This window comes from Nannospalax galili, unplaced genomic scaffold (assembly GCF_000622305.1).
Source record: "Nannospalax galili isolate Female #2095 unplaced genomic scaffold, S.galili_v1.0 scaffold199, whole genome shotgun sequence".
Lineage (NCBI taxonomy): Eukaryota > Metazoa > Chordata > Mammalia > Rodentia > Spalacidae > Nannospalax > Nannospalax galili.
Window position 1 is genome coordinate 2,590,796 of NW_008343559.1, and position 12,935 is coordinate 2,603,730.

Here is a 12,935-nt window from a genome sequence, read left to right on the forward strand (position 1 = left end):
GAAAGTACTGGATTGTAAATCAAATGATCTGCTGTTAATTTTCCACTCTAGGTTTTGAATGTGTAAACTATTCCTAGCCTTCCAGTGCTTACCTTTGATAATTTACTAAGTCTGTGTAACTCAAGAAAACATAAACTTCATTCTTTCTACTAGAAGGACTGTGGGGAAGGGCTCCTGGGACCCAGGAGTACCCTCTGTCTTTCCTGACATGTCTTTCCCCCTCCCTTCCCACATAGGTTTCGCCTCCAGTGCCACCGCATTGTCAATGACACGATCTTCACCAACCTGATCCTCTTCTTCATTTTGCTCAGCAGCATCTCTCTGGCTGCTGAGGACCCCGTCCAGCACACCTCCTTCAGGAACCATGTATGCACTCTCTTTTGTTCTCTGCACCCCATCCTTGTGGGAATGGGACAGGCCCACAGCTGCTGCTACTGGCTTCATTGTTCAGTCTGGAGCCCTGTTCTGAATCTCATACTCAGCGCATGGTGAACACTTCTCTAAGAGATTAGGGCTTTGGTAGAAAACTCATCTCAGAACCCTAAGCAAGTGAGCATGTACCCAAATGCAACTGATGAGTTTAATAATTGACAGTGGTCAGGCATCTTGTTGCCTGTGGATGTTCCCCAGGAAGCTCAAGGTGCCTGTAACTCAGTAACAAGGCCACTGATTTTCCTGCCCTGCTCCCACATCCTCCAATCAGGAAGGAGCATTGGCCATTAGGTGTCAATGGTAAGACTGACCTCACATGAAAAGAACCTTAGTAATCCTTGATACGTGATATCTGTTTGGAGCTACCCAAGGCTCTGGAAAACATCAAATACTAAAATAAGGATTGCTATACCTCAAAACCCCAGAGCTTTATTAAGTCTCAACCAGGCAGGAATGAAGAAAAGAACCAGTGCTCTGAATTCATGCTCTAAACAAAGCGCTCAACACTGGGAGACTGCCTGGTCCAGGCTGTCCTGCTGAGGTCAGCAGGAGCAGCCCCAGTCCTGGTCCATGCCTCAAGATGAAGTCGAATATTACATCCTATGACCTTTCCTCAACCTGGGCTGACCTGGAGGCCTTCCTGCCCAGGGTCCAAGGCCATGACAGCAGTATAAATTTTCTCCAACATACAATGTCACACCAATGTGAGAGCTAAGCATTTTGAGTGGTCCTATGAAAACAAAGCCATTCTCTGTTCTCTTGAGCAACATCCCAGTGGTCTGCTTTGGGTTTCTAAGTAAACTGGGTTGATGAGAGAAGCATCCAAACAGACGCTGCTTAGACCCAGTTCCTGCTTGGCCTACCCCAGAAGCTCCCCCCACCCACCTGTCTGCAGAATCCATACAGAGCCACTGAGACACCCGTGCTAGCCCTTACTGGGCACTCATGTTGCAAGTCTTTCCTCTCTCTTCATGTGTCCACGTGGAAAGGCTCCCATGGTGTATGGGGGGATGCATCCTGTTTTGAAGTGCTATTCCTTTTCTGGTGAACATCCACTGACCTTTCCCGGTATCCTGCCTGTCACCCTTCCCCAACCCTTCCCATCCTGTTTCTTTTTGTTTTGCAGATTCTGTTTTATTTTGACATTGTTTTCACTACCATTTTCACCATTGAAATTGCTCTGAAGGTAAAGCCCCCCATCTCCCTCTCTTCCTCTTTCTGCCAGTCCTAGCTCTCTGCTGCTGTCTGTCTTGTTGCTAACACACATGCTCCTGTTGGTGTTGGGTGCACTCTCAGAGCCACTAATCCAATTCTGCTTATTTTTCAGATCCTAGGCAATGCAGACTATGTCTTCACTAGTATCTTTACATTAGAAATTATCCTTAAGGTAATGCCCCCTGAGCAATGTGTCTCTGTCTCTCTGTGTCTCTGCTGTCTAGCTGACTCTTCTAGAAGTTTTGTTCACTCTCTTGACTCTTGTGCCCTCCCTTCATGCTGTCACTTTGCCCAGGCTCATAAGCCAGGATAAACTATCCCACCACACCCCTCCCTTGTACCCACTTAGAAGCAGCTCTAGGCGTAGAAGACTCATACACTAGGTGCGTCACCATGGGTGCTGTCCCATCACTGACTGATCATGGTGACTGTCTGTAGTGCCCTGCATACATGTACTTTCTCCAGTCAATTGGTGGTTGAGCTGTACTTGAAATTCTGTGTCCCGCCTGCTGCCAAAAGAAAATGCCATACAAACTCTAGAAGGGCAAGAGCTCTGGAGCATGAAGGAGTCACTTTAACCCCTCTCTTTGGAGGTCTGTCATCAACACCTTCCTCAATACTAAGGCAAACATCAGAGCTAAGCTGAAGTTGGTGCCGTATAATAGTAACAGTGGGCCCGAAGCCGGTTTGGGAGTCAGCATCACACCTGAATCATACAGCAGACTAGAGATTGTTTCTCACCCCTTGGTAACCTGCTGCTCCGGTGAGAGTGGTCTTCTATACAATTTGGTCAGTGTATGTCACCTATAAGCCAAAGTGTGGTCTTGCTGGTCTACCTGGGATGCAGGATGTGAGTTCTGAGACACTGGGTACTGTTAGCTTCTCTCTGAGCAAGGGGTAGACTTTTCCCTTGCCCTGAACAGAAGAGACATGGTCTCTCAGCATAGGCTTCAGCTTGAGCATCTTCCTGGAACACTTGCCTGGGATGCCCCCTCCCAAGAAGCCGGGCCTCTCTTCAGCCCGTGCTTGGGGCTGAGATGAGCTGATGTCCACTCTGAGTATACAGCAGCACCTGCTGAAGACCTTTCTTTTCCTGACGAAACTCCCATACCATGTCTAGCCTTTTAGTAGGCATAGCATTTGTCACATCCAAATACAACTCAAGTTGGGCTGTTCCTATATGCCTCCCAAGATGCCCTTGTATCTCAGAGGCTCAGCTGTGCAGACCCTTAGCTTCCCTTGCTCACCAACTGTGTGGCTCAGATTTTCCTTTCCCTCTCCGAGCAAGTAGATCTGCCAGGCCCCAGATCCTGGTAGGGAAGCGGGCCTCAGAGCCTGCATTCAAACACCTTGCTGGAAAGGAACCATTTTCCATGACCACTTTTCTGCTGCACCCCAGACTCAGGGAGGCACAGAAGCACTGGAAGATCTTTCCCAGGACAAGAAAAGCTCTGAGGCTAAATTCTCAGGATCCATGTAGTGCTTCCCTTGAGGATTTCAATGGTGCTTTCTCCTTTAAGATTGCCATGCAAGCGGAAATGAAAGTCTCTGCAAGTGTTTTCATGGCAAAGCCTTCCCCTACTTCTTCCTTCTTCCTTTTCCAGTCTCTTTTATTGCTCACTGTGCTTCTGATACCCCAACCCCCCATCTTCAGTCCACTTTCCACACTCCTTCCTGTAGGATTTGTCTGCCCAGCTAGGAGACCCTGTATTATGCCAAAGCTTGTAATAATGATGGTACCCAGGGGCCTGTTACTAGAAGGGACTGTTGAAGGGCCTGGGGCTGTTTGCCCTTAAAAGAATAAGGTAGGACCACACTGGCTGACCTGAATGATGGAAAGGACTATTCCATAGAAGGAAAGCAGAATCCAAATCAACCACAGAAAAGACAAAAGTGAGAAGATGGTTCGTAGCTAGAGACATGCCTCGGAAACATGATTGCCTGGAGCTGGATGGGGGAAGTCAGCTTCCCCTCTAGCTCAAAAGGCTTGAGAGCCCATGCCTTATTCCTTTCCTTTTTCCACATAGAGATGCCTAGTCCCAGGCCTTTCTTGGGAAATGGCCTAAAATTTTCCAGAAGCAGGGCCTTTTGGTACGTGTCCACTGCTCCCATCAACATACCTACACTTTTATAAAGGCTAGTCTGTTTCTCAAGTCTCTTGACTAAACAAGCCCAAAGTCAAGGGACAGGAATATCCTCTGAGCCACACTGTCCCGCTGTCTCAGAAGTGTTCTTTCCGCCATGCAGAGGGTTCTTTTAGAGTCATTAAGAGGTCCAAAAGATCCAGCTCAGGAACAAGGAGGAATAACCTTCTCTGAGCCTGAAACAAGTGTCTAGAGAGAGGGCGTGACATTTCCCTTGGTCCAGAGGGCTCTTGGTGAGTGTGAACAGTGGAAGCCACTCGGTTCTACCTTCTGGGGTCCAGGTCTTCATGGAGACATAGGGCAGTGAGCCTTCCAGGTCACAGTCTTTAGGAGAGATCTGTAGCCATATCCCACCCCCATAACCTTTTATATAATCTCCCTACTTCTAAAAACTGTTGCAGAACACAGGTTGCTAAGTCCCCTGTGATCTCCTGCTGCAGGAGATAAATGGAAGGAATTAGGTCATAAGAGCTATTTTCGTCAATTTCCCCATTTGCTTTTGTATTGCTCTTTGAGTATACCACCTGGGCACACTCTCAGTCCAAAGAGAAAAACTGGACCCCGGATAACCAGGAAGCTGCTCTTGGCCTCTCAACCATCAGTTCCAAATTTTTTTCGTGGGCTGATGCTTCATGGCATGTGACTTTTTGTAGCCTCATTCTGAGAGTGTCCATGCTCTCTACTGCAGTCAGCAAAGTGGTAAACATGCATAGTGCACAACTTCCTAGAAGCCCCTTAAGAGGCAATGTTAGCCAAATCCTTTAGCAGTAATCATCCTTCATGGTCTGCATTTTAAAGTTTTCAGAGGACAGTACTTTGTTTTCTTGTCTGACCCTCACAAACGCAGGAACCATCACTCAGACTTTATAAAGACAACTTCCTTAATACAAGAAGAGGGCAGAATTCAAATCCAAGTTTTTGTGGGCATTGTAGTGAAAGAGACACATATGTGGAGCTTACCATGTGCAGGAACACAGTCTGAGTGCTTTATATATAATTAATCCATCACGGCTCATGACCTTCAGGGTACATATTGTCATTATTCCTGTTTTCAGATGAGGAAGGTGAGGTACAGGGAAGTTAAGCACATGAAATATGTATGGTAGGACTGAGATTTGAGCCCAGGCTGTCTGGCTTCAAAGCCTGTGTTCCTGACCATTGTACCACATCACCCCTCTGAACATAGCTCTTACTCTTTAAAGGACCTCAGATGTAATCTAGAAGTCAGACAATAGCATTTAACTTAAACATCTGTCAGATTCTGAGCACCATTGAGGCCGGAGAATAGAGAAATGCTAATGTCAGAGTTATTGATGGAACTCACTGGGCCTCTAAGTGAAGCTAAGCAGTTTGCCTAAGACAGAGCTTTTCTTAGGGTATGAGACTTTTCAGTGGTAAAGCCAACTAGGATGGTGGATCACCATTCTGGGCATGCCTCATCCTTCCTTCACTACCTAGTGTTTAGCTGACCCTCTGGGGGTAGGGGTACAAAGATGTGGAGAGGAAGTTAGGACACATGTACATAGTGGAAACACAGCTATGCAGCAGCAGCAAAAAGCCCTGCAGGGCTAGATCCATTTTGGCCTTGGGATGAGGGACAGTGGAACATTAGAGAAACATGGTGGGTCCAGTTTGAAATGGCTTTGGGTTAAAAATTTGGGCCTGGTCTTGCCTGTGGGAACCACTTGATGTCCTGAGCTGGGGAAGTTCTTCGGTGGCTGAGTGAATGCCTATAGAGCTTCTTGGCACTGTTACTTTCGTTTCTTTCTGTTGCCCCTAGACAGTGCTTGGGCTCCTTCCAAGGGATGCTGATGCTGTAGCAGGAAAGCATGGTGTCTGTGTGTGGTCTCTGGAGCTTGGGCAGCTCACTTATTCATGTTTCTCCACCTCCCTACAGATGACTGCTTATGGGGCTTTCCTGCACAAGGGCTCTTTCTGCCGAAATTACTTCAACATCCTGGACCTGCTGGTGGTCAGCGTGTCCCTCATCTCTTTTGGCATCCAGTGAGTTCATCTCCCTCACCTCAGGAAGGGGGCGATCAGCTAGGAATGGGTGTCAAATGGGATAACCAACCCCCGGAGGACCTTCTTGGTGGACTACTACACTGTGACTGTGATTAGAGTGGGATGGGGTCTCACACTGCACACCATGGTAGTTTTGATTCTTCTTCCTCTTTCTCCTTCTCCTCCTCTTCTTTACAGTACTTGAGATTGAACCCAGGGACCAAACAGTGCTCTACCACTAAGTAATAACTGAAGCCTTTTTTCTTTGAGATATGTTCTCCCTAAGTTGCCAGGGCTGGCCTTGAACTTATGATCTTCCTGCTTTAGCCTCCCAAGTACCTAGGAGCCTACACCACCAGGCATCTCTTAATTTCTTGAATTCATGTCCTCCATGATGTGATGCTTTTGGGCATATTCATCCACAGGGATGTGTTTAAATGCCTGGATTTTTGTCGTGGCAGATTAAAACCCTATTATAAACAGGTATCTGCAATATCTTCCCAAGTTTCCCTCCATTGTATGCTTAGGGCCCTTGGCTGCCCTACAGCCTCCAAAACCTGCCATTGCCATGACCTACCATGACCTATTAGCCCAGCCCCTCTCCCTGTCTCTCATCTCTATCTTCAGTTAAAGCACCTGGTATGTGTATACGCATGTCATGTGTACATATGTATTGGAAAGGAAAATGATAGGCATGGGGAAAGAGATTGAAAACCTATTGTTTCTCAATCTTAGCTGCACAGAGCAACTTGCTGGATGACTTTAAAAGAATGGTGTTTGCCTGGATCCCACCCCTGGAGTTTTTTATTCCACTGGACTAGGGCACAGTATGATTTGTAAACACTCTCCAGCCCATTACCCTGTAATACTTGCTCAGGTTTAAAAGGAATGTGATTCTGAGTTTCTACACATTCTAACAGCTAAGCTTGTTAATCTTACACTTTGATTTCCAAAGCACTTTCAAACATACACATCCTTCCATGGTGTACACACACATACACACACACAAACACACACACAGAGGAGGCAGGAGAAATGTTATAAAATTTGATATTCAGAGCATTAGGAGACTTATTCAAGGTTATACCAATGATGGAGAAAGGCTTGCATCTCAGGGGTCTTGGGTCTCCCATCCCAAGGCTTGTTTGTGGTCAGCTTCTGGGATAATATGGGGACCATGAAAATTAGGCCCTTTTCTGTGATCATCAACTATTTCCCACACACAAACACACACACACACACACACACACAGGAGGCAGGAGAAACATTGTTATTAAATTTGATATTCAGAGCATTAGGAGACTTATTCAAGGTTATACCAATGATGGAGAAAGGCTTGCATCTCAGGGGTCTTGGATCTCCCATCCCAAGGCTTGTTTGTGGTCAGCTTCTGGGATAATATGGGGACGATGAAAATTAGACCCTTTTCTGTGATCATCAACTATTTCCCCCGAATTTCTCTCTGGGAGGCTAGAGGTCTAACTTCCTACCCCAGCACTGTTTCACTTTGAACCAACAATTCCTCCTTTTAGTCTATTTTGCCCCATCTGCCCTTTAAATCCCTTCTATTGTGATTGAATGCAGTCTGCCTGCCTCCCAGAGGTGCTGTGGGAAGAGATGCCCTGACAGATAGGACTGTCCTTTGTATCTTTTGGAATAAAGATCCATGAACCGGAGAAATTGGGTTTTCATTCTAACTCCCTCCTGACATACAAAGAATAAAATCAGCACTTGCTGACGCATCAGACCCTTTTTAGGTTCTGAGGCAGGTTTGAGGCCTCCTGTCCAGTGTTGGCATAGATACTTCAATCACATAGTAGCTGGGGTCACGATATACTTCAGTGTAGCCACTCAACTGTGTGCAATTAATGAGCTCCACTTGGGCTAGACGGGTGGAAATCCTACAGCTGTCTTACTGAAGGGCCTGTGGGGGACCTGCCCTCCCTGCTTCTTTTCCACCAGGAAGTAGCCATAGCCCAAGGCTCACAGTTCTGGCTTGCCCTTGGCATTCCATGTGTATAGACATGGCTGTTTCTTGGAAGTCTAGCATGTCATGAACCATGATAAAACTGACATATACCTATAGTGGGTGATGACTTGGGAATTGAGTTTAGAAATACTCCAAACCCTCCCCCACCCTTCCAACCACAAGACCTGAAGTCCCACCATCAGTGTAATCAATCATTCAATGTTTAGTAGAGTGATGTCTTTGTCAGGCCAGACAGTGAGAGCTGCATTACTGCATTTGTCCCATGTGCCAAGCTGTGGCTACTCCATGCTGTCAATTCTCCTTTAATCCCTGGAACATCCTCTTGAGCTAATTACTGCCTCATTTTTCAGATGAAGAAACCAGGGCACAGAAAATTAAGAAATGTGCCCTGCGTAGTTTGGTGGGCTAGTAGCAGCAGTGGAGTCTGAATTCAAGTGTGACTTGTTTGCACTCTCTGTCCTTTGACACTAGATAAACTGAGTCACATACTGTATTGCTAATGACTGTGCTGACTGGCTTTTTATGCCTCTTGGTCCACCTGCCCAGATTAAAAAAAAAAAAAAAAAAAAAAAACAACAACAACAACAAAAAGAACGCATGTTGTCAAGTCTTTGCCATAAGCTGTACCCCCACCTCTCTTCTTGTGTATTTACCATCAGGAAAGTCCCAGAGTCACATAGAAGCCCCAGGTCCTTAGAGGTGGGAGAAAGAAGGGAACAGTCCCCAAGGCAAACACTGTGTTTTCTTGAGTTTGCCTAAGGCCAGTCTGCCAGGACACCATCTCACCATGTCGTTTCCTGCTGCAACACAAGGATGGGAGCTTACCTACCACCTGCCCTCTTTTCTCCCAGGTCCAGTGTGATCAACGTTGTGAAGATCTTATAAGTGCTTCGAGTCCTCAGGCCCCTCAGGGCCATCAACAGAGCCAAGGGGCTAAAGGTGAAAAGAGAGTGTCTGGGTGGGCAGCCTTCAACCCAGTAAACATTAACTAGCCTACTGGTGGGTAGAAAGTGCGCTGAGGTGAGGAAGAGCCCTGGAGGTAGTCAGGACAAGTATCTACCCTGTTGGAGTCACTCAAAACCTCAAAACCGGAGTTCCTAAGCAAAGCTTTTCAAAGGGTGGGTCCCCACAGAAACACTGTCCCCTGGTGATGATTCAGTCCCATTATGCCTGATGCTGCAGTGGACACTGGAGCTGGGGTCCTAGAGAGCAAAGATTTGCACCAAAATAGTATAAGCAAAGAATTATATTTATTCTCTATAGACAGAGGGGCCAAGATGCTAAGGAAAGTATTGACCATCCCTTGCCAGGAGCTGGAGTTTATATAGGATTGAACAGAGCTAGTAGGTAGTAGGGACATTTACAGGGCTGGCTCCTAAGAGCGATCTTTGGGGCAACTGAATTTCCTTCATTTTTCTCTTAAACCTGGTTCAACAGACAGATGTCACAGGGCACACAGCACTTTTCCACTTAGCTAAGATTCCAAAGAAGACAGGAGTAAGGCAAGGGAAAGACAATTTTTGAGTTAACAGTCAATAAATTTGGTCTTTCTTTTATCCCTTATCAAAGGAATATGTACAGAAATACATGTATGTATTTATTTATTATTGTAATTAGCTTACAAAGTAAGAGGCTTTCTCCTTGTGGCAATTTCATACCTTCTTCGCTCTCATTGATTCTCTTCTCCTCCCCACTCTCCCCCATTACACCCTGCTCCACTTCCCTCCTGCATCGTTTTGCCCTCAGGACCCCCTTCCACTTTCATACCTCATATGCCCTATTATCCTCCCCTCTATTATCCCCCCTCCAATTTCCTGGACTTTACTCCCACTAGATATGCACATTTAATAATTAGAAGCTAGGGTGCACATGGAAAGAGCATGCCATAATTGTCTTTCTGAGCATGGGTTACCTCACATGCAGAGTTTTCCAGTCCATGCTCCTACAAATGTCATTACATTTTTCTTCGTGGTTTGGAAATGTTCCATTGTATATATGTACCACATTTTCATGTTCCATTCATCTGCAAATACCACTTTTCAACATGGTGACAATTGTCTTTGGAAAATTTCACACATGTATACAAAGTATTTTGGTCATGCCCATCCCCCACTCCACAACACATCTCCCTCCCAACTTCACGTCATTTTCATTTTTAGTAACCTACGAAGCCCATCTCGTGCCACCCACGTGCTGCACATGTGTGTGTGTGTGGTCACCCACTGGGGCATGGGCAATTTACCAATGGTGACTCACCCCAAGAAAAGTGACTTCCCCTCCCTCAGCTGCCATCAACTGCCAAGAGCTCCTCAGCCAGGAGTGGGACATCAGGAGTCCCTTCCCCTTCTAGACTGGAATTTTAAGCAATATTTTATTTATTATGTTTATTTTATGTATATGAGTGCATTGCCTGCATGTGTGTAAGTGCACCCATTTCATGCAATGCCCACAGAGGTCAGAAGAGGGCATCAGATCCCCTGGAACAGACAGTTGTTACCTGCCATGTGGGTACTGGGAATTGAACCTGAGTCCTCTGCAAGAGTCATCTCTCTAGCCCCAGACTGGAATTTTTAACTCCCTTGATCTTGAGAAGGTCTTGTGAGGGTAACCACAGCTGTTGTGAATTCATGTAACAGCCATGACATGTCAAGATGCCAGCCTTTCCCAAGCATGCATTCCCACCCTCCGCCTCGTACATTCTTTCTGCTCCTTGTCCATGCAGGACACCCCTGTTTAAACTTTTTATAAATTTCTGTGGGTTTTTTTTTATGTGTATAAGTGTATTGCCTGCATGTATGTGAGTGCACCCGTGTCATGCAGTGTCACAAAGGTCAGAAGAGGGCATCATATTCCTCTGGAACTGGAGTTAAGGATGGTTCGTGGCCGCCATGTGGGTGCTGGGAATCGAACCCAGGTCCTCTACAAGAGCAGTCAGTGCTCTTAACCACTGAGCCATCTCCCCATCTCCTCCCCCAACTCCTAATCTTTCACTCAATATTATTGTATTCTTTACTATCCCATTTATTTGCAATGTAGTCTTATGTATATGTTTGTGATTCTGGCTCCTTACTGTTTATCAACTGTAAATGGATAAAATGATGATACCTATTACAGATTGTTCTGAGGATCAGAACAATATGCTAATATGTAAAGCATTTAGAATGGAACCTAGCACAGTGTGAAGTAAATATTCACTGTTGTTATCATAGCCCCTACAAAAATTGTATTCTGTATTTGTTCCTTTTCCTTTCTCACCCTTTACTCCACCCTGAAGCTTTTATAGTCTGACTTGTTCACTAAATTAAAATTGATCTCTTAAAGGTTTCCATGACCTCATGATTGCCAAACACACTGTCCTTTTCCCTGTCCTCATTCTTCATGCCTTCTGTATAGAATTTTCTTTTTTCTTTTCTTTCTTTTTTTTTTTGGTCTTTTTGAGACAGGGTCTCCTTGTAGCCCCATCTGGCCTGGAACAGCTGGCCTGAAACTCACTGATAGGGGTCAGGTTTGTCAGAAATCAGGATTTATAAGTTTTGTGGGACTGACTTAGTCTTCTAATTTTGTAAACAGAATGGAATCTAATGGAAATCACTTTATAATACTATCCATTTGCTTATTACTGACAAATAATAGATAATAATTGACAAATACGGATATTAATTTTGAATCTGGTCTACACTATCAGATACCCTATACCCATTACTCCAGCCCCTTTTACTTAATTTTTAATAAGCAACCCAACACGTTTTTATGAAGAGATAATGGGTGTTTTCCAAAAGGAGTCAATCTTCAATTTTGAAGAGCTAATGAGACTATTGCAGGCTAAGGAGGCAAAAAGCTTTCCTTTTTGATATCTTCTGTCATTTGTTTATTTACTCACCAGTCTAGAGGACTGAAGCCCGTAAGCACATGGAGTTTTGTACAATAAGTCAACTTTTGCAAACAGATTTAAATATTTGTCGAATAAAATAACTTTGGGGGCTGGAGAGATGGCTCAATGGTTAAGAACACTGACTGTTCTTGCAGAAGACCCAGGTTTGAATCCCAGCACTCACATGGCAGCTACAGAGATGCCCCAAGCAGGACAAACTCTTTTAAATAGAATTTTTCCTACTGTTAAGGTAGTGACCATCCAGCAAGTGAAGGCTTTACCACATGGGAAGACATACAAATTTGGCATTTTTATCATTTAGATGAAATTTAACTACCAATTTTTGTTGTTGTCTTTTTTGAGACAGAGTCTCCCTGTAGCCCCAGCTGTCCTGGAACTCACTATGTAGACCAGGCTGGCCTTGAACTCACAGAGATCCCCTGTAGCCCCAGCTATCCTGGAACTCACTATGTAGACCAGGCCGGCCTTGAACTCATAGAGAGCCACCTGCCTCTGCCTCCCAAGTGCTGGGATTAAAGGCATGCGCCACCACGCCCTGCTTATTTATTTATTTTTATTGTATGTGTATGAGTGTTTTGCTTTCATATATGTAAGTGCACCATGTGCATGCAATACCTGTGGAGGCCAGAAGAGAGCATCAGATCCCCTGAAACTGAAATTACTGATGGCTGTTGGCTGCCATGTGGGTGCTAGAAATTGAACCCTGGTCCTCTGAAAGAGCAGCCGGTGCTCTTAACTGCTGACCTATCTCTCCAGCCCCAATCTATCTTTAATTTTTTTTTTTACAAAATTTAGGAAATATTTCTTAATAAAATAACTGTATAGCAAAGGAAAACCCATAAAACATGCATATTGTGCCTTAAATACCTAACAATTATAAATACAAGCAAAACATGTTAATAGTCCTACATTTTTGGGGACCCTGTGTCATAGTGTGTGTGTGGAGGTCAGAGAACAAGTGTGTAGAGTCCCTTCTGGCCTTCCACTTTTATGAAGGTGCTGGAAATCAAGCTCAGGTTGCCTGGCTTGCACAGCAAGTGCCTTTATCCTCTGAGCCAGTGCTCCAGCCTCTTAACAAATTTTAAACTAAGTTTTGCCATAACAAACACTAAGAAACTGGCTTTGTTTAAAAAAAAAAAAAACAATTTTCATTAGGGTCCTCTAGGCAACCAAAAGCAGAATAAAATCTGATACTTTTGTTTCCTTTACTCTTGATGCATTTGTTTACCTTTGAAGTAAGGATGTTAAAAAAAAAAGT

The 12,935-nt window shown here is 44.9% G+C and overlaps 1 protein-coding gene across 1 annotated transcript in view; it reads left to right on the top strand.

The window, feature by feature from the left end:
• Nucleotides 1–12,935, top strand: part of Cacna1c (calcium voltage-gated channel subunit alpha1 C) — a 617,044-nt gene that overhangs the window by 511,674 nt on the left and 92,435 nt on the right. Inside the window, 5 exon segments of the mRNA XM_017799802.2 lie at nucleotides 237–366; nucleotides 1,559–1,618; nucleotides 1,760–1,819; nucleotides 5,689–5,795; nucleotides 8,637–8,724. Of these exon segments, the coding sequence (XP_017655291.1) occupies nucleotides 237–366; nucleotides 1,559–1,618; nucleotides 1,760–1,819; nucleotides 5,689–5,795; nucleotides 8,637–8,724 (445 nt within the window).